We start from the raw sequence: 21,654 nt of genomic DNA, 5'->3' as shown, positions 1-21,654 counted from the left end.
GTAAATTAACTGGAGAGCGATGTTTTAACATGATCATGTCTGGTTTTACAGTATTATAGTATCAAATAGTTTGTCTGGACAAACTATTCCCAGCAGGTTATTTCAGTGTACAGTTTAAGGTAAATAGACTTCCGCACGGCACATTACAATGTCACGAAGTTAGTATTAAAATGCATTCACAAATCGAGTCTGTTTTCCAGCTTTTACGCTTTATTGCAACGACTGCAGATCAGTGACAAGTGGAGAAACGAAGCTGGGCAAGTGGCTCCTCCTCCTTTGCGCGCTCTCATAGATGGGAAAAACAGTTTTTGCCGAGGGTTCCTCTTTCTGATGAAATATCCACATAGCATTGCACTCCCGCTGGACTTACCATGAGCCACCATGTCTCTGAGGCTGTTTTCTGTAAAAAGCCCGCTTTCCAGATATTTCAAATCTCTGCACAGCTGTTCAGCACGAGCGTTTGGGTAAGATAAATCCAAATGTGGAAGAAGAGCTGTGAAAGTAGGGTGCGGGTGATAAAAGATAAAATATATTTGTTGCTTTTCCAGCGCCGGAGCCGCCTGCCTCGGCTCGGTGAATTTAAAAGGTCGCAGCTGTCTGACTCTGAAGGATTTCAGCTCAGATGAAATCAAGAAGCTGCTGTGGGTCTCCGGAGACCTCAAGCATCGGATCAAGCACGAAAAACAGGTATTTAACTTTAATTGCAAAACTTCAGTACTTATAGTTGGTGTACTCTGTGGTCTCTGGATGTGTAATTAAGAGTCATTTCTTTTTCAGTATTTGCCTCTTCTACAAGGAAAGTCGATTGCAATGATATTTGAGAAGAGGAGCACCAGAACAAGAATGTCGACAGAAACAGGTGTCAGTTTTTCTATGTAAGCACACAGCAAATTCTGGTCTTTGGAATAAACTCTCTGGGAGTTCAGATTAACTACATTTGAGTATACATGTGTGACCACCAGTGTTGGGGAGTAACGGAATACATGTACCGCCGTTACGTATTTAAAATACAAAATATGAGTAACTGTATTCCGTTACAGTTGCCGTTTAAAAAGGTGGTATTGTGGAGGTAAGCATCAATGACACAAAGCTCTCAGTTCTCACTCCTTCTTTATTCGTCTCCAACATCAACTGTCATATCGCGCCACAAAACACAGGAACACACTTCCTATACACTGGGTGTGAGTGGAGCCCTCTAGTGGTCCACCACACATGCCCCCCCCCGAACACCCAGCAGAACTAGTCCAGGACCCGGGGCTTAAGCAAACGGCCGGAACGGCTGAACCGGGGGGGTGGGGAACTGACAGAGGGCAACCCAGCCCGGGAGCGAGGCTGGCACTGGCGGTCAGAAAAAGCTGCAGACGACTCGGACTCCGTTGATTTTGGGTCGCTCCTGGGGGAAAAAACAGAATCCATCAGCCCGGTGGCAGGTGGGCAGCCGCGGCGAGGGGCCTGGGCCGGGACCACCTGATCCTCCTGCATAACATGTGCAGGCTTAAGTCTGTCAACAGAGACAACCTCCTGCCGACCGCCAAAGTCCAAAATGAAATGTTTGTCGCCTGGTTTAAGAACCCTGTATGGCCCGTCATATGGTGGACGCAGCGGAGTCCTATGGGCATCGTGCCTGATGAAAACGAAACGAGCAGAGTCCAACGAACCCGGAACAAAAGTGTCAGGCAGGCAGTGGTGCACAGGACCAGGAACAGGAAATGAGTCTCTTGGGGGGCGAAAAGGCAACAAAGAGGTATCGAAACATGGGGGAGGGCTCTCAGGTAAGAATTCCCCGGGGACCCGGAGAGGCTGGCCGAGGACCAGTTCAGCCAGGGAAACCCCGAGGTCTTCTTTAACCGCGCTACGCAATCCCAGCAAAACCCACGGAAGACGGTCGACCCAGTCGCCACTTGTTAAGGAAGCCCGGAGCGCGGCCTTAAGTGACCGGTGAAACCGTTCGCACATCCCATTAGCTTGCGGGTGGTATGCTGTGGTGCGGTGGACCTTGACCCCCAGGCCGTCAGCCATAGCAGACCAAAGCTCAGAAACAAACTGGGGGCCCCTGTCCGAGGTAATGTCAGCAGGGGGACCGAAACGTGAAACCCACGTTGACAAAAATGCCCTGGCCACAGTCACCGCTGTCGTGGACGCCAGGGGTACCGCCTCCGGCCACCTGGTCGTGCGGTCCACCACAGTCAAAAGGTGCGTGAAACCCTGTGACTGCGGCAGGGGACCAACCAGGTCCACATGAACGTGATCGAAACGCCTACCCGGGACACGGAAAGGTTCGAGGGGTGCCTGTGTGTGCCGGTGGATTTTCGAGTGTTGGCATGGGATACAAACCACCGCCCATTCTTTCACTGCCTTGCGAATGCCCGGCCAAACAAACCTGGCGCTGACCAGCTTGACCGAGGCCCGGACGCCGGGATGAGAGAGGGCATTCACCGAGTCAAAAACACGACGACGCCACGAAAGGGGAACCACCGGGCGGGGGCGGCTGGTGGAAACGTCGCAAAGAAGGTGCGGACCGCCGTCCCACACCGGGGTGTCCTCCAGCACGAGGCCCGTTTTTGTTGACCGAAGGGCAAGGACGTCCGGGTCAGCACGTTGCTCGGCGGCCATGGCAGCGTAGTCGACGCCGACATACACCGGAGAAACCAACACACGTGAGAGACAGTCAGCGACGTGATTGGACTTACCAGCCACATGCTGAATGTCTGTGGTAAACTCTGAAACGGCCGCCAACTGGCGCTGCTGGCATGCGCTCCATGGGTCAGAGACCTTGGACATCGCAAACGTCAAAGGTTTGTGGTCAACGTACGCAGTAAAGTTGCGACCCTCGAGGAAAAAACGAAAATGTCGTGTCGCGAGGTGCAGGGCCAGCAACTCCCTGTCAAAAACACTGTGCTTGCGTTCAGCATCCCGGAGCACACGACTGAAAAAGGCGAGCGGTTGCCAGAGACCTGAAACCCGCTGTTCCAACACCCCACCCACTGCCGCGTCGGTGGTCAACGCGATCTCTGCCGACGGAAGCGGGTGGGCCAGCAGGGCGGCATCAGCCAGCGCAGACTTGGCTGCGGAAAACGCATGGACGCGTTCCGGCAGCCAGTCAACCGGATCTTTGGCCGTTTTACCTTTTAAGGCAGCATAGAGTGGCTGTAGCAGGTGGGCAGCTCTGGGGAGAAAGCGGTTGTAAAAATTTATCATCCCCAAGAACTCCTGCAACGCTTTAACCGACGTGGGACGCGGAAAAGCCGAAACGGCCTGGACTCTGTCGGGCAACGGAACCACACCTTCAGCGGAAATGCGGTGCCCGAGGAAATCCAGAACAGGCAACTCAAACTGGCACTTGGAAGGGTTGATGATCAGGCCGTGCGCTGCCAAACGCTGGAAAACCTGGCGCAGATGGGACTCGTGCTGGCTCGCTGAGCAGCTGGCCACCAATATATCGTCCAGATAAACAAAAACGAACGGCAGCCCACGCAAAACGGAGTCCATCAGCCGCTGAAAGGTCTGGGCGGCACCTTTCAGGCCAAACGGCATGCGCAAAAACTCGAACAAGCCGAAGGGGGTAATGACAGCGGTTTTAGGAACGTCTTCGGCGCGCACGGGAACTTGGTGATACCTCCGCACCAAGTCAATTTTAGAAAAAATCTACGTTCCGGCGAGATTGGCAGAAAAATCCTGAATGTGGGGGATGGGATAACGGTCATTCTCCGTGGCATTATTTAAACGGCGGAAATCTCCGCATGGCCGCCACCGACCGTCCGATTTGGGCACCATGTGAAGCGGAGAGGCCCATGCACTGTTCGAACGCTGTACAATGCCAAGGCGCTCCATGGCTGCAAACTCTTCCCGAGCGACGGACAGTTTCGCGTGCGCGCGCGCAAACACCAGGGGCCCAACCGTGGGAATATAATGCTCAACCCCATGCTTCGTTACCGTGCTAGAGAAATTAGGGACAGACAGCGATGGAAACTCTAAAAGCAAACGCTGAAAAGCATCCCCGGAGGTCACTACATTAGCCCGAATCAGGGGCTCGGCGGCCCGAGTAAAACAGGGTAGCAAAGAAAACGAGAGAGCATCGATTAAACGTCTGTTAGCAACATCGACAAGCAGTCCATGAGCACACAGGAAATCAGCACCTAAAATAGGTACAGAGCTAGCGGCAACAACAAAGTTCCACTGGAAATCCCGGCCATGAAAACAAACAGTCACCAACCTTTCCCCAAACGTTTTGATGGGAGAGCCATTAGCTGCAATGAGCTGCGGCCCACAGTTTGCTGCTAGTCCGTCGGCAGCGGTAGGGGGAAGGAGGCTCTTCTGGGAGCCGGAGTCCACGAGAAAACGTCTCCCGGAGCGCGAGTCCTCTATGAAGAGCAGCCTTTCTGTATTGCCAGCGGTCGCGGCTGCTACGGCGCGCTGGCGGGTCCGTTTCCCTGGGCCGTGAAAGCGCAAGGCGGCAGGCAGCGACGCGCTCTGTCGCCAAAACGCTGATGGTAGAAACAGATACTCTTTCCGCGGTGCCGGCGTGTAGCAATCCCTGCCGTCAGCAAGGGGGCGGATGCTCCGGGGGAGGCAGGTGGAGGCGTGGAAGGTGCCACCGGCGAGTCCGTAGCCAGGGCGTGAACGTCGAAAGTGCGGCGAGCCAGGAGAATGCGATCCGCTTCTTCAGCCAGGGAGCGATAATCCTTCGCACGCAGAACCGGGGAGTTTGCGAGGACAGCTCTCACGGCAGCCGGTAGTTGGCGGAGGAAGAGGTGGGCAAAGAGGAAACCACCGTCATCCGGCCCGAGCAACGATAGCATGTTCTCCATGAGCTCGAGCGCGGTACCGCCACCCAAGCCTGACAGGTTGAGGAGCTTTTCGGCTCGTTCAGCGTCGGAGAGGGCATAGCGCCGAAGAAGCAGCTCCTTGAGGGCGGCGTATTTATAGGAAATATAGGAAAAGTACGAGCTGTCACTGAGCAGAAACGGGAGCTAGAAGCATGTTAATATAATAATAACCACTGCAGCCAAGAAGAGTGCCTGATGAGCCCAGTTGTAAGTAAGCTATTAAGACTCAATTGTACACTGTGTTCCTGTTTTCCTCCGAAACAATAAGTTCCACTGGAGCAGCCTTTCTCTGTCTCTCGCTAGCAAACCTGACCCAGACAACAAAGTAAAGCTAGTTTTCGGCTATGAGCCGCGGACCTTCAGTAATAGTAATAAATCACATTCATGTAGTTGTAAACAGCATGATAATATATTAAGTAATCCAAAGTATTCAGAATACGTTACTCTCATTGAGTAACGTAACACGGTACAAAATACATTTTGGGGCATGTATTCTGTAATGGAATACATTTTAAAAGTAACCTTCCCAACACTGGTGACCACTGAATAACCTCGAGTGCAGAGTGACAGTAACTATTCAACTCTTTTTAGGAGTTAAAACTAAACTCTCATGGAGTTACATTTTTACTACCACAGAGTAAAATTTGATTCATAACTAGAGTTCATTTTGATATTAACATTTTGATATTTTATAGTGTTACTCAAATGAAAAAAAGGTTTTCGGTATAAAATACTACAAAAACACCATACTGATTATTATGAATGTATGAATTTTATGTATCAAAAATAACATTAAAAATTGAATGCTGCATGGACTAACACACATTCTGTGTAACGGCACTGTAATAGTGTAACATTCACCATTAAAACAGCTATTATAATGGCAGCTAAACAGTTGAGACATTGTGTGATCATATAGGCCTAACAGAATTAAAGAAAAAACTTGTAATTTAAAGAAAGCTCAAAGAAAGCACTTGTAATGCAGTGTTAACATGAGGAAGACTCTAAGTCTCCATTAAGCCAACAAATTAAATAATACAACTCTCTGACACAACATGAAATTGTGAATCACACCCATATGACATTTGGGCATCAAAACATTTGAAATGTCTTAATTTCTCCCTTTCTAGGGCCAGTATCATCTTAGGAATGGTTTCGTTTACTTGAAAAGCATGAAAATGATCACGGAAACATGTTTCATGCTCAACCATAACAAAAACAGCTTTACCATCATGCAAAATGATCAAAGCTATCTTGCTGAAAACTGACATGTTTTCATAAGTGCCTGTGTAACACACACAAAGATTCTAGGTCTGACCAACCGTCTCAGCCGTGGGTAAAACGATGACAGTTAATAAAATTCTAAAAGGTAATTTATTAACACAATAATCAAAAGGTAACAGATTAAACAGTCCAGTGTCCCATTTGTCAACCAAGTAAAAACACGCAGTCCAAGGCCGGAGCCAGCTATGCCACAAATTCAATTCAATTCAATTTTATTTATATAGCGCCAAATCACAACAAAAGTCGCCTCAAGGCGCTTCATAGATACAGAGAAAAACCCAACAATCATATGACCCCCTATGAGCAAGCACTTTGGCGACAGTGGGAAGGAAAAACTCCCTTTTAACAGGAAGAAACCTCCGGCAGAACCAGGCTCAGGGAGGGGCGGGGCCATCTGCTGCGACCGGTTGGGGTGAGAGAAGGAAGACAGGATAAAGACATGCTGTGGAAGAGAGACAGAGGTTAATAACAGATATGATTCAATGCAGAGAGGTCTATTAATACATAGTGAGTGAGAAAGGTGACTGGAAAGGAAAAACTCAATGCATCTTGGGAATCCCCCGGCAGCCTACGTCTATTGCAGCATAACTAAGGGAGGATTCAGGGTCACCTGGTCCAGCCCTAACTATATGCTTTAGCAAAAAGGAAAGTTTTAAGCCTAATCTTAAAAGTAGAGATAGTTTCTGTCTCCCGAATCCAAACTGGAAGCTGGTTCCACAGAAGAGGGGCCTGAAAACTGAAGGCTCTGCCTCCCATTCTACTTTTAAATACTCTAGGAACAACAAGTAGGCCTGCAGAGCGAGAGCGAAGTGCTCTAATAGGGTGATATGGTACTACAAGGTCATTAAGATAAGATGGGGCCTGATTATTTAAGACCTTGTATGTGAGGAGCAGGATTTTGAATTCAATTCTGGATTTAACAGGAAGCCAATGAAGGGAAGCCAAAACAGGAGAAATATGCTCTCTCCTTCTAGTCCCTGTCAGTACTCTTGCTGCAGCATTTTGGATTAGCTGAAGGCTTTTCAGTGAGTTTTTTGGACATCCTAATAATAATGAATTACAGTAGTCCAGCCTGGAAGTAATAAATGCATGAACTAGTTTTTCAGCGTCACTCTGAGACAGGATATTTCTAATTTTAGAGATGTTGCGCAAATGGAAGAAAGCAGTCTTACATATTTGTTTAATATGTGCGTTGAAGGACATGTCCTGGTCAAAAATGACTCCAAGGTTCCTCACAGCGTTACTGGAGGCCAAGGTAATGCCATCCAGAGTAAGAATCTGGTTAGATACCATATTTCTAAGATTTTCAGGGCCGAGTACAATAACCTCAGTTTTATCTGAATTAAGAAGCAGAAAGTTAGCGGCCATCCAGGTCTTTATGTCTTTAAGACATTCCTGCAGTTTAACTAATTGGTGTGTGTTATCTGGCTTCATGGACAGATAGAGCTGGGTGTCATCTGCATAGCAGTGAAAATGTATGCTATGTCTTCTAATGATGCTGCCTAAGGGAAGCATGTATAATGTAAACAGAATTGGTCCTAGCACTGAACCCTGTGGAACTCCATAATTAACCTCAGTGTGTGAAGAGGACTCTCCATTTACATGCACAAATTGGAGTCTATTAGATAGATATGATACAAACCACTGCAGTGCAGTACCTGTAATACCTACAGCATGTTCTAATCGCTGTAATAGGATATTATGGTCGACAGTATCGAACGCTGCACTGAGGTCTAGCAGGACAAGCACAGAGATGAGTCCACTGTCAGAGGCCATAAGAAGATCATTTGTAACCTTCACTAAAGCTGTTTCTGTGCTGTGATGAGCTCTGAAACCTGACTGAAACTCTTCAAATAAACCATTCCTCTGCAGATGATCTGTTAGCTGTTTGACAACTACTCTTTCAAGGATTTTTGATATGAAAGGAAGGTTGGAGATTGGCCTATAATTACCTAAGACTGCTGGGTCTAGAGATGGCTTTTTGAGTAAAGGTTTAACCACAGCCAGCTTGAAGGCCTGTGGTACATAGCCGACCATTAGAGATAGGTTGATCATATTTAAGATCGAAGAATTAATCAATGGCAGGACTTCTTTGAGCAGTTTTGTAGGAATGGGGTCTAAAAGACACGTTGATGGTTTGGAGGAAGTAATTATTGAAGTTAACTGAGAAAGCTCAATTGGAGAAAAAGAGTCTAACTTAACATCAATGGTACTAAGAGTAGCTGTAGATAATATTACATCTGTGGGATGATTACTGGTAATCTTTTCTCTAATGATAAAAATTTTATTTGTGAAGAAGTTCATGAAGTCATTACTAGTTAACGTTAAAGGGATGGTTGGCTCAACAGAGCTCTGACTCTTTGTCAGCCTGGCTACAGTGCTGAAGAGAAACCTGGGGTTGTTCTTATTTTCTTCAATCAGTGATGAATAGTAAGATGTTCTGGCTTTGCGGAGGGCTTTCTTATAAAGCAGCAAACTATTTCTCCAGGCTAAATGATGATCCTCTAAATTTGTGACACGCCATTTCCTCTCCAGATTACGAGTCATCTGCTTTAGGGTACGTGTTTGAGAATTATACCACGGAGTCAGGTACTTCTGATTAGAGACCTTAGTTTTCACTGGAGCTACAGTATCCAGAGTCGTACGTAGTGAGGAGGTGAAATTATTAACAAGATAATCAACCTCTGTTGGGGTAGCGTTCAGATAGCTGCTCTGCTCTGTGTTGGTACAGGGCATTGAAGATGATAACAGTGGGTGGATTATATTCTTAAACTTAGTTACAGCGCTTTCAGAAAGACATCTACTTTGATAAAATCTACTCTCCACCGCTGTGTAATCAATTATTGTAAATGTAAATGTTATCAGGAAATGATCAGACAGGAGAGGGTTTTCAGGAAACACTGTTAAATGTTCAGTTTCTATGCCATATGTTAAAACAAGATCTAGAGTGTGATTAAAGTGGTGGGTGGGTTCTTTTACATTTTGAGAGAAGCCAATTGAGTCTAATAACAGACTAAATGCCATGTTGAGGCTGTCATTTTTAGCATCTACATGGATGTTAAAATCACCCACAATAATTATTTTATTTGAGCTCAGAACTAAATTAGATATAAAGTCTGAGAAATCAGACAGAAACTCTGTGTAAGGCCCAGGTGGACGATAGATGGTAACAAGTAAGACTGGTTTCTGAGTTTCACAGCTGGGGTGGACAATGTTAAGCATCAGGCTTTCAAATGAATTAAAAGTCTGTCTTGGTCTTTCATTAATTAATAGGCTGGTGTGAAAAATTGCTGCCACACCGCCCCCTCGGCCTGTGCTTCGAGGTTTCTGGTAGTTAGAATGACTCGGGGGTGTTGATTCATTTAAACTAACATAATCATCCTGCTGCAACCAGGTTTCTGTAAGGCAGAGTAAATCAATTTGTTGATCAATTATTAAGTCATGTACTAACAGAGACTTGGAGGAGAGAGACCTAATATTTAATAATCCACATTTCACTGTTTTACTCTTTGGTTCAGATGTGGATACTGTACTGTTCTTTCTTTTTGATTGTTTATGTTTAAGTTGTTTGTTGCTGGTTTTTAGTTTGTTTTTTGTCTTTTTGGAAGCTGACACAGTCTCTATGGAGATGGGTTTTTGGGGGGGTAGCAGGAGGAGAGAAGCTGCAGAGAGGCGTGTAAGACTGCAACTCTGCTTCCTGGTCCCAACTCTGGATAGTCATATTTTGGGGGGTTTAATAAATTTGTCCATATTTCTAGAAATGAGAGCTGCTCCATCCAAAGTGGGATGGATGCCGTCTCTCCTAACAAGACCAGGTTTCCTCCAGAAGGTTTGCCAATTATCTATGAAGCCCACATCGTTTCTGGGACACCACTCAGACAGCCAGCAATTTAAGGAGAACAAAGCCAGTTGAACTCCACACATTAACTTAAACAGGGTTAGCAGTTGTCCTATGAGACCTACCACCCTGTAAATAGATAGCCAGTGGTCACTCCGGCCTCTGCAACTCAGCTGCCTTTAGGCTGTGGCATATAATAGGCACTGGCCTATGCAGAGAGACAAAATAACACCTTCACTATATAATTCACAGCACACAACCCATCCATCCCAAACAGATCAGGTTTCATCACATTACATACCTGCACAGAGAGACAAACTAACACAGCAGTGTTTGTAGTGTGGGCTATAAGTAGACCAATGTATCAGTGCAATCAATTACACCTGCCTCTAATTAGTCCAACTCCATTATAGCCATTGGCTCACCGTAAATGTGACACACACAACCACTCCCAACCCAGTGCAGCTTCACACAATAATATGGAGATGAATTAATCCAGGCACATTAGTCTACCATGTTACACCTGTGCAAACAAAAAGCCCAACAATATATTCAACACCAATACACATTACCCAGTGTGTGAGTTTGACAGTGGTCTAAATCAACATGAAGATATGGAGATATAATTTCTGAGTATTCTTCAAACACGTTTTAGCTGGACCAGACTCAACTCCTTTTAAACTCATACATTCCCAATGATAAGCTAATGCAAATTGATGTTTCCTTGCAAGTGATGCAGTCGAATTCTTAAGGTTCTTAATACAGTCTTTGAAAAATTTGTGTTTGGCTTCAAATCTCATGGTCCAGATATGAATGAGAGGACCAATCTTTCGAATGGACCATGAAATGATGTTTTGGAATTAAGTTGCTTGATGGGTATAGTTGTCTAAAGAGTCTATGGTGTACAATAATCAGGTGCTTTAAATACACAGTCATTCCTTCAGTGATAGAGATTGGGAAAACGATGTTTAGAATGTGCAACAACAGAAGCAACAAATGCCAGTGCAAATCATCTTCTGGTATGAGATGAGATGAGATGAATGAATTTCCGCTGTTGTGCCTACATCAATATTGTACACAGAGGTCTGCAAAAATGTGTACAGGCTGGACAGAGTGTCTTCATATTTCACACGTCAACGAAGTGACACTTGAACAGCTCATCAAATGCACGCAGTGATGTGCATGACTGACATGGAAGAAGCTTCCGATCCAAGACAATGTAGAAACTGAAAACCTGTGCTTTTGAAGTCCCTGTGGCCAGGAGATATGGCTGGGGGTTTCCTTCATTATTCATGAGGTGATCCTCAAGGCTCTGGTAGGACTGAAACACAATAAAAAGCATAACTTTATAAGCCCCTTAGGTTAAGAAAAGGTGTTCCATGAACCACAGTATGTGGAACTGGATCCAACACTCATCTTCTTAGGACGTTTCCTTCCAGCTGGTTGTGGCGTGAGAAGATGCAGCAAAACAAGAAGAGAAGCCATGTCTGGTTGAGGGTATGAGCAGAAAAGAAGTGATCCATACACACATTATGCACACTACTGCTTTTTAAATAACTTTTAAAAATGAAAACTAAAATCACTACACTAATAAAGTGTTACCTTGGGACACTACCTGGCTCATCAGCATAATCCATTCCTTTGTTCAAGGCCGATTTCAGCAATCTTTTTAGAAGACAAGTCTCTTTAAGGTCTCTGGCTTCCCTGGCTACCTTGTCTTTAAAACTCGTGTTCCATTTTTCCAGGAACCTGGAACCTGGAAAAAATTAGACAATTTTAAGCCAAACAACTGTTTTAACCTGTGGATTATACATATAAACTACATAAAATACTACTATCAAATATTCATGACGACTGTAATGAAAGTTGGAATTTTTTATCCTTAATCAAAAATGTTCAAGTTATTTCGTTCAATTTTGAGCTTTTTAGTTAGCTATGTGAAGATGTGAACTTACTAACTTACAATTTTTTTTGATAATAACTAGAGATGGACCGATCCGATATTACGTATCGGTATCGGTCCGATACTGACCCAAATTACTGGATCGGATATCGGCGAGAAATAAAAAATGTAATCCGATCCATTAAATATCAAAAAAGCACCTCACAAAACTTGCTACACGGCGTAACTCGGCTCATAACCTAGCACGTAGCAGCAGTATGCATCACGTGATAGAGCGGCTGTGTGTATTTGTAGCTTCGCTACCAAACCAGCATTTCATCTCCGAGGAAGTTATCCCAGAGAGAAGTAAAGCAAGTGTGTAAGTTCATCTCTGAATGTTTGTAAAGCATTTTAGCGTTAAGCTTAACAACGGATATATGGAGCGACTGCTTCTCTCTCTCTCTCTCTCTCTCCTGCTGCTACTTCAATCGTGAAACTGCTTAATGATCAGCTGATCGGCTTTTCTGTCGCGAGTCCGTCTCTCTTCTTAGTTTTTGGCCCACTTCTCACCAGAAAGAGGAAACCAGCGGTTGAACAACAGCAGCACTATTAAGCTTGATAAGCTGTTGTTAGAATTTATTTAATATTACTTTCTACACCAGGATCTTTTTCTACGTAGCTGGTAACTGTGCAGGGGCGGATCTAGCAAAGTTTAGCCAGGGGGACCGATAGGGCATGAACAGGGAAAAGGGGGCACAAAGACATACTTTTCTTTCTTATTCTCATTTAAAATGTCTAGCTTTTAATAAATAATTATCTGAATCTTACACCCAAAGTTTTAATCTGATGTAAAATATATAGTAGTCCATTACTGTATATAGTAACCGTTAAGTCTAATATACCCTAGTAAGCTATACTACTTTTTCCTTTGGGAAGATACCATCTGTGCAGTCTGCAATTCTGTTGAAGAAAGATGTTGAATCTATTTAATTATTCTTGAAAAATAATTTATTTCTGTGCATTTTTCCCCCTGCATCAAATTAAATTTGATTACATCGATTAAGCATCATGAGGTGGAGGGTGGTTCCCTATTTTTTTTTGCTGGGAGTTTGCAACCCTATTAGTTAGGTTGCTTAATATTTCTGCTAAGTACTCTTTAAAATACCAGAATAGGGAGGATGGAGTAGGTTTAAGTTTATTAGATTGGTTGGTTTTGCTGAACTATGAAATATTTTGGGCGCAGTGTATTTTTTACATACAGGTATAACAGAATAGCTTTAGTGTTGTTATTTATTTAAACTTGAGTGTAAACTTATACAAAATGCAGCAAGATATTAAAAAAACGTTTTATTGATTAAAAAATACACTATATCGGATTCATATCGGTATCGGCAGATATCCAAATTTATGATATCGGTATCGGTATCGGACATAAAAAAGTGGTATCGTGCCATCTCTAATAATAACCTGAAATTTCTACTTGTTTTATTTTTTTAATTTTTTTTGACATTTTTCCATAATTACTCTTTCAATTATACATCCCAATATTTGCTTTGTAGCCATTTATTTCTTAGTCAGCTTTTTTATTATTTATATGTATTAACTGAATCATTCTAGATTTAATATTGGCATAGATCCATACAGTTACACCCTACAGTGAGTAATACGGTCTTGTCACATCAGGCCAAAGTCAGTCTTTGTTTACATAGATGACATGCATGAATGAATGCTTGCTTTATTTCACTGATGAAAACATGCTAGTGTAGCTTTATTCATTTTAGTCATTAAGCCAATAATTACATAAATTAAAAAACACTATCCTTGTGCAGGAGCCCGGCTAATGCCATTGTTAATGTAGTCACAAAAGAACTGCTGAAAGGTGACTTTCAGTACAAACCCCCACCAAAACACTGATCAGCACTCTTCATTTCCCCTCTCCACCACCCCCACACTCCCCTTAGTGTGCACTCCTTTATATATTCCTGCCTGCACATTTACTTTAAGTACACTTTTTAAAGCACTAGTTGACTTTTAGGGAAACTAAAAGTACCTTAATCTTGTAACTCCAGGATTTGCTCTGCTGGGTGGACACCCCTGCTTCCTTACCTCACGGGACATCCACCTGGGAGTGAATGAGAGCTGCACAGATACAGCCAGGTGAGCTGTTGGTTTATCTCAGGAAAATAAAAGCAGCTGCAAGCTTTAACCTTTTCTATAGCAGTCTGCTCATGATTGTCATTGCTGTCCATAATTACTGAAGAAGAAGAAGAACAGTTTTTCTCAACCAGATTTCCCTCCTGGCTCAGTATATAAACCACAAAGTCCTTGTGCATGTCTGATCTTTCACAACAGGGTTCTCTCTGGATTCTGTGATGTTGTCTTGGCTCGTGTTTACAAGCACTCGATGCTGGAGGAGCTAGATAGGGAGGCTTCAATCCCCATCATTAACGGACTGTCAGATCTGTATCACCCAATCCAGATTCTGGCTGACTTCCTCACCTTACAGGTACTCTTACCCTGTGGTATTCTGCAATTTTAATGCACTAGTTGATAACCATGCAGTACCTTTTTTCTTTAAATCCAGGAGCATTACGGATCCCTTAATGGTCTAACGGTGAGCTGGTTTGGAAATGGCAACATGGTCCTCCACTCCTTCATGATGACTGCAGCCAAACTCGGAGTTCATCTTAAGGTTGCTACACCGAAGGTTGGTTTCTTATTGCACTATTGGATGCATGTGATCTCTTTGTTACTCTGGTCTTTGTATCTTATGTGTTTTTGTGTAGATTGAGGTTAAAGGCAGGCAGGCAGTCAGCCTTGAGCTTCTTATCTGCGCACTTCTTGTGTCAGTAAGATAAAGTCATATCTTTGTGTTCAGGGGTACGAGCCAGACAAGAGCGTTACTGAAGAGGCACACAGGCTTGCCAAACAGGTGAGGTCCCATTTGTGTCTAAAATTTGCCATTAATGTCTTCTAGTATTAAGTATTCTGCCATGGTTAATTTTAATAAAAAAATATTACATCCTGTCTCAGCATGGTACCCAGTTCATTCTGACCTCTGACCCCATGGAAGCTGCCCATGACAGCAATGTTTTGGTCACTGACACCTGGGCCGGCTTAGGAGAGGAAGAGGAGAAGAAAAAGAGGCTCAAAGACTTCCATGGTTTCCAGGTCTCGATGCAGGTAAAGAACAGCATTACTTTCAGCCAAATAATTACTCTCCACCTTTTTATAAGTGCAGTAACACATTTAATTGCATTTTGCATTTGCATTGCCTTTGCATTCCAAGCAAAGGGGAACTTTTGTCAATGCACGATTTCCTGGTATACCGATTACACCGATGCACACATCAGAACTACAAAGAAGCAATCCAATTCAATCAAATGTTATTTATGAAAAAATACCCAGCACAGGACCAAAGTGCTGTATAGAAAATAAGTTTATATATAGTTTATAGAATAAAAGAAAACAGCCAAAATAAATAAATAAAACACATAATACATAAAAAATTAAAACAGCCCTATAATAAAAGATAAGATAAAACCACATAGAAACAACTAAAATCAACTAAAATAAAACTACAACTAAAACAAGCATCTCACGTGGTGTCAAAGGCCAGGGTATAGAGGTTGGATTTTAGGAGTGATTTAAAAACAGGTTGAGAAGAAGCCATCTAATCTCTAAAGGGAGATCGTTCCACATTTCCACAGAGCTGCTACAGCAAAACTCGATCTCCTCCAAGTTTACGCTCAGTCCTGGGTACATTCAAGAGCAGCTGATCAGCTGACCTGAGAGAGCGGGTGGGTGTATAAGGCTGCAGCAGCTCAGAGAGATAAAGTGGGGCTAGGCCATGGAGGGCTTTAAAAGCAAATAAAAGAATTTAAAAATGAATCCTAAAAGGAATTGACAGCCAGTGAAGTGAAGCTAAAACAGGGGAAATGGGCTGAAACTTTCGAGGGCCAGTTAAAATACGAGCTGTGGCATTTTGCACCCTCTGTAGATGAGTAATGTATGATGCACTGATCCCTATATAAAGTGCATTACAGTAATCCAGCTGAGTGTTAACAAAAGTGTGGATAACTGTCTCAAAGTGTGCCGTGAAAGAATTGGCTTTATTTTAGCCAGCTGCCTGAGCTGAAAGAAGCTTGATTTTGCCTTAATCCGACTGTCAACTTTCAGTTCAATCCACTTTGACCCCCAGGTTTGTGACAGTTTGCTTAACATACTGGGCCAAGGTATCTAAATACACATTGGGGGTCTCAGTGGGGCTACCAAAAACCATCACCTCAGTCTTTTTGTCATTGAATTTTAAAACATTAAGAGCAGTGTTGGGTAAGTTACTTTAAATTAGTAACTTAGTTACATTACTAGTTACTTCAGTTACTCGTTACTTTCAGAGTAACTAGTTACTAGGGAAAGTAACTTTGGTTTTACTCAGAATTCTCTTGTTAATGTGTTGCTTCCGTAACTGGATACCCAGCAAGATTGCCAGTCTTCTAGCTTGCTTACTTGCCACAAGTGCACTGTGCCACCCACCAATAGAAAGGAAAAAATAATGTGCACATTTCCACGAGAGAAATCCCACACCTGATTCTATCCTAGCCTGCTTTTTACATCCAACACAAAAACTACAGTCGTGGTGCTTTCGATTGTACTCAGAACTCGGAAATTCTGCCTTCTGAATAGGAAGATGTAGGTAACACCAGACTGCAGATGAGCTGCATACAGGGCTGGACTGGGACAAAAAAATCGTCCCGGGCATTTTGACTAGAGACCGGCCCACCATTATAGGAAAAATCATAAAGCCTTTGAATGAAAACAAACACTGTTGTGACAGTGATGTACACTGTTCTGATGGTATATATGTATCAATCTATCAATTGTTTGTTGCAAGACTCAGATAATTATTTTTTAAAAGTGAGACATTTTAAATGAGAATAAGAAAGTATTTCCTTGTGCCCCCCTTTCCCTTTTAATGCCCTACATGGACCCCTGGCAACACCTTGCTAGACCCACCCCTGCACAGTTACCAGCTGTCAGCTACTTAGAAAAGGATCCTGGTGTTATTTGTCTCTCAGAAACAGTTCATAACTTCCCTTCAACTCATTCATGTTAACTAAAAGGTAAACCTGTTTCTCCATCACAGCTCTGATGATTCAGTAAGGACATCTCCTGGTTTCCATATTCAAACCGATATCATGACCAGCAGCTTTACAGCTGTGGCTCCAGCAAACATCAGCTGATACTAGAAATTAATATTAAATAAATTCTAACAACAGCTGATCAAGCTTAAAAGTGCTGCTGTTGTTTAGCGCGACATCCGCTGGTTTCCTCTTTCTGGCGCAAAGTGGGCGATAAATAAACAAGAGAGAAAAGCCGATCAGCTGATCATTGATCAGTTTCATGATTGAAGTAGAAACAGGAGAGGGAGGGGGAGAGGATGAGAGAAGAAGAGGCAGCTGTGCAGCATAAACACAGAATAACTCCAGCTTTGTGTCTTTTTCATTGTAGCTGAAGTCCGGGACAAACTGTTCCTTTTCACCTCAATACGAAACGCATGATATTTTCTCTGAATACGAGACGATTCCGTTTTTTACGGGACGGTTGGCAACTCTAATAATTAACCTTATGAACAAAATAAAGTTCAACATCAGTAACATATCACCCACCCGGCTGTATAGAAACTCCGTCATGCTAGCTAGCACGCAGTACGAAAAAGTCAGCATAACGAAAATAAACTCCACCTAAACTTGGTTCATATCTGACCCAGATGGACTGCAGGTTATAACTTCTTACCTGAAGTTCAGTTCACCTGACACTCTCGGACCAGCGGCCGCTTCAGGTCTCTCCTCTTGCCTCCTTTTTCCTTCATCCACCTGCTGCCTCCACTACTTGCTAATGTTATTGAATCTGTGGAAACTCCGCGATAGCCACCACACGAAGTAACGAATAACGAGCCTATCTAAATCCCAGTAACGAGTAACGCATTCCCGGTTTTGGCATAATAACTAGTTACCGTGCTCGTTACCACAATAATAACGTAGTTACTGTAACGCGTTACTTAATAACTCGTTAGTCCCAACACTGATTAAGAGACATCCAAGCCTTAATGTCATCAAGATAGTGAAGTAATGGCTGTATGGAATATCTGCTTTTTTTCTTTAGAGGGACATAAATCTGACAGTCCTCAGCATAAAAGTGGAATGAAATGCTGTGTTTTCTCAGTATAGAACCAAGAGGGATCAGATACAAAGAAAAGAGAAGGGAGCCTAGAACTGAGCTCTGTGGGACACCACACAAGAGAGGAGTGGAGGACCACACATGGTCACAGAGACTGGCACAAAAAGTTCGCCCTGCCAAGTAGGACCTGAACCACTCCAATGCTGTGCCCCTAATGCCCACCCAGTGCTCCAAACGAGAGTAAAATGGCATGATCCACTGTATCAAACGCAGCTGTTACAATCTAAAAGCACAAGAACAACACCGTCACCAGCGTCAGTAGCTAAAAATATGTCATTAAAAACTTTTAAAAGGACTGATTCGCTGCTATGAAAGGTTTTAAAACCAGACTGGAAAAACTCTAAAACATTTTGCTTTTCCAGGAAGGTCATAAATTGGCTGTGAACTATCTTTTCAAGAATTTTGACTGTGGTCAGAAAACACGGCATCACAAAACTATGTTAAAAACAGAAAATCCATGAGATGAAACAAGATCACATTCATGTGCGGGACCGGTCACACATCGCACCAGATTAAAAGAATCAATAAGATTTAAAAAGCCCTTTGCCATGGGCATGTCAGGATAACACACATGAATATTAAAATCCCCAACAATAAGAACACGATCATATTTTGGCATGTATTCAGCCAAGAAGTCAGCAAAGTCATTCCCAAAGTCCTTATTGTATTTTGGAGGCCGATAAACTACCGCACACAACACTGTGTGACAGCAGCCCAGCTCAAACACAGCCAGTTCAAAGCTGGTGAATGACGGGGTTGATAGCCGTTTACAATTAAAATGACTTAAAAATTGTAGCCATTCCTCCTCCTCGGCCCAACATATGCAGGGAATTAACATAGCAGCAATCGTCAGGTATAAGTTCTGAGAACATGCTGATCTCACCGGCACTCAGCCACGTCTCGCACACACACACAGAAAATCCAGTCCTCGTGATGTGAAGAAATCCTTCAGGATAAAAGTTTTGTTCGATAGGGACCTAGCATTTACCAGGCCAATCCTGGCAGTAAGCGGCGGATCCACGTCGCTAGCCGTCCTAGAAGCCCGACACATAGGCCACGGGTTACGCAGATTCAAACAACACCAGCGGGGACGAGGAGAGCAGGGTATTCAGGGCTGGAACATGCCATCCAGGCACCGACAGGTTCCAGCGATCGCTGAGAGAAACAGAAGGTTGGCACCACTCCGTGTTTTCTGGGTAATACACAGCTAGATACTTTCATGTTAAGAAAGAATTTCCTTCCTTTCACTGAACTAGTTAAGTCACATCCCTGAAAATCCTTACACTCCATGGACGATAACACTTATCCGTGGTTTGATGCCCTTCTGTTGCAGACAGGAAGTGTGGCCAAGTCAGACTGGACCTTCCTGCACTGTCTCCCTCGGAAAATGGAGGAGGTGGATGATCAGGTGTTCTACTCATCCCGCTCTCTCGTCTTTTCGGAGGCAGAGAATCGAAAATGGACCATCATGGTGGGCTGAAATGTTAACACATAATGTGCTGTTTGAGTTTGTTTTAATCCCCTTTTAACTCCAGTTTAATTTTCTTTAAACTGACCATCACAACTGTCTTCTGTCTTTCAGGGCCTCATTGTTTCTCTTCTGACCGACTACACACCACAGATCCCCATGCTGAAGTTTTAACATCAGCATGGGACTAAGCTTTTCTGTGGCATGGGATGACTTCAAAGAAGACTGTTGCAATGCTGTCATATTTTATTTTAACTTTAGGATAGAGCTGCCATGTGGGAGCGTGGGGCTGTGGTGTGCTTCTGTTTATGTGTAGTAGGTCTGTGTGTGAAAGTGCATGGCAAGGTTAGAGAACCCAGAAATTCCCAGGACTCGCTTATTGCTCACAGTTCTTATTTCACTCTTGTGTGATGTGTCACCACAGCTGCCATAAAACTTCAGTGAAGATGAAGAACTAGAGGTTAATCCATAAATAAAATACTCCCAACAACTGTTCACTGATTTTGTAAATGTTTAGTGCATATCTGGAATTTGCACCAATACACCAATGATACTGAGATACTGTTTAATAAAATGTATTTTGTGACCAAGGGCCTCACTTGAAACCACTTCAGTCAATTGTCCAATTACTTTTAAGCTGGTCAAGAAGGCTCAGCAGTGACTGTATTTCCTGAGGAGGCTAAGGAAATTCGGTATGCCGACCAAGATCCTCAGCAGCTTTTATGGCTGCACTTTGGAGAGCTCATTGACCAGCTACATCACTGCAATGGACCACAAACACCTGCAGCAAATGTTATTTCCCTAATCCATCTCGTGTCCCTGAGTGTTCTTTCCTCTCATTTCCCAGGTCATGTTGTGTGAATTAGTCTGTCCTAGATTTACTTTGATAGTGTCCTGTCTGGTGTGCATCATGTTCAGTTTTGTTTCCCCCTGCCTCATTAGTGAGATCACCTTCAGCTGTATTCCCTCATTTGCCCTCCTCTGCATTTATGTCTGCGTCTCCCTCTGTCCTGCGATTTGTATTTCTGGTGTTAAGCAATAAAGCTGCTTTTTGAGTTCAGTTTATCTCCGTAAGTCTGCATTTAGGTCCATTCCTGCCTGCTTCACACAGCCAGTTCATGACAGAAGGCCATGTATCCAGGTGCTGGCTGTGAGCACAGCTTCAGCTGCTCTTCCTGCTGTGATTGGTGAAGAATATTCTGTTATCGATCACTGATGGTGCTGTGGATACATCCTGCTGTAGTAGGCTTTCTGTTACAAGCTGTGGAACCTCATACATTTTATGGCCTTTTTGGAGGGAGTTGACTGATTATGAAGATTACTTTTAAAGCCCTTCACATCACCTTCACTTACTGACTGAACAGCGTACTGAAGAAAACGTGTGCAGAGTGTCGGGCTGAACTGGTTGATGAAGTTTTCAAACGTGTACAGCAGCCCACTGTCTGTGGAGCAGGGGGAGGATAAATGCATCAAACACAGACTGAAGGTTGTCAATCCTGGCTGAAGCTGTTTTGCTTTTAACACATTTTATAAACAACAACCTTGGTTTTTATTTAATTCCCTTTTTAAATGCACATAATGTTTGCGTGAATGAAAAGTTTGAATACTGAATATTGGTTTTAGTACATTGTTTGGCTAAAATTAGATTAATCATTTAGTTAACTGACAAAAATGGATTTATCTACCCCCTCGAAAACTGACTCACATATGGTGATAATCAGCTGAATACCTCTAGAAGCATGCAACATCTGAGAAAGTTTATGAAATTAGTCAATTTAGCAGATTCTAGAGAAAGCTTGTGAGTGTCTGAACTTGCATTTGAACACCTCACAGTGGCAGTCTGTTTATCCTCAGAAGACATGAAAAAAAAATCCTCTTCTTTTTCACCATCAGTTCACTTGTTTTATTTAACTTTTAACCTGATTACAGATTTGTTGCTGTGTGTTTAATTATGTGGGCACACAACTCAAATGTCCCAAAGAAGTTTGTTTGTTGAACGTTTCTTGAATTTATCAAAGAAAATTCAATCTCATACAATAAGAAGAAAAGAAGCAAAGCCACTGGGAAGCTGAAAAACAAACTTATGGATGAAATAAAACCTCATAATAAATCCATT

The 21,654-nt window shown here is 43.3% G+C and overlaps 1 protein-coding gene across 1 annotated transcript; it reads left to right on the top strand.

Moving 5' to 3' along the window:
* Nucleotides 1–88: 88 nt before the first annotated feature.
* On the top strand, nt 89–20,567 carry LOC146370807 (ornithine transcarbamylase, mitochondrial-like). Its single transcript, XM_084908768.1, has 10 exons — nt 89–464; nt 549–687; nt 778–859; nt 13,900–13,987; nt 14,183–14,336; nt 14,415–14,537; nt 14,709–14,762; nt 14,864–15,013; nt 19,404–19,541; nt 19,653–20,567. The coding sequence occupies exons 1-10, from the start codon at nt 382–384 to the stop codon at nt 19,710–19,712; spliced, it is 1,071 nt and encodes a 356-aa protein (XP_084764894.1). The 5' UTR covers nt 89–381; the 3' UTR covers nt 19,713–20,567.
* The last annotated feature ends 1,087 nt before the right edge of the window (nt 20,568–21,654 follow it).

Source organism: Perissodus microlepis, chromosome 16 (genome assembly GCF_051167445.1).
Source record: "Perissodus microlepis isolate ML-2025 ecotype Zambia chromosome 16, ASM5116744v1, whole genome shotgun sequence".
In the NCBI taxonomy this organism is placed as follows: Eukaryota; Metazoa; Chordata; class Actinopteri; order Cichliformes; family Cichlidae; genus Perissodus; species Perissodus microlepis.
The sequence above is the reverse complement of the archived record's forward strand: the minus strand, read 5'-3'. Positions and strand labels throughout refer to the sequence as shown.

What these genes read in the sequence shown, in the direction of transcription:
- LOC146370807 (XM_084908768.1), top strand. Translation starts at nt 382, where the DNA reads ATGTCTCTGAGGCTGTTTTCTGTAAAAAGCCCGCTTTCCAGATATTTC. An exon ending in TGTTCAGCACGAGCGTTTGG is followed by an intron (nt 465 to 548) that starts GTAAGATAAATC and finishes TTGCTTTTCCAG; the next exon opens with CGCCGGAGCCGCCTGCCTCG. An exon ending in CTGACTTCCTCACCTTACAG is followed by an intron (nt 14,337 to 14,414) that starts GTACTCTTACCC and finishes CTTTAAATCCAG; the next exon opens with GAGCATTACGGATCCCTTAA.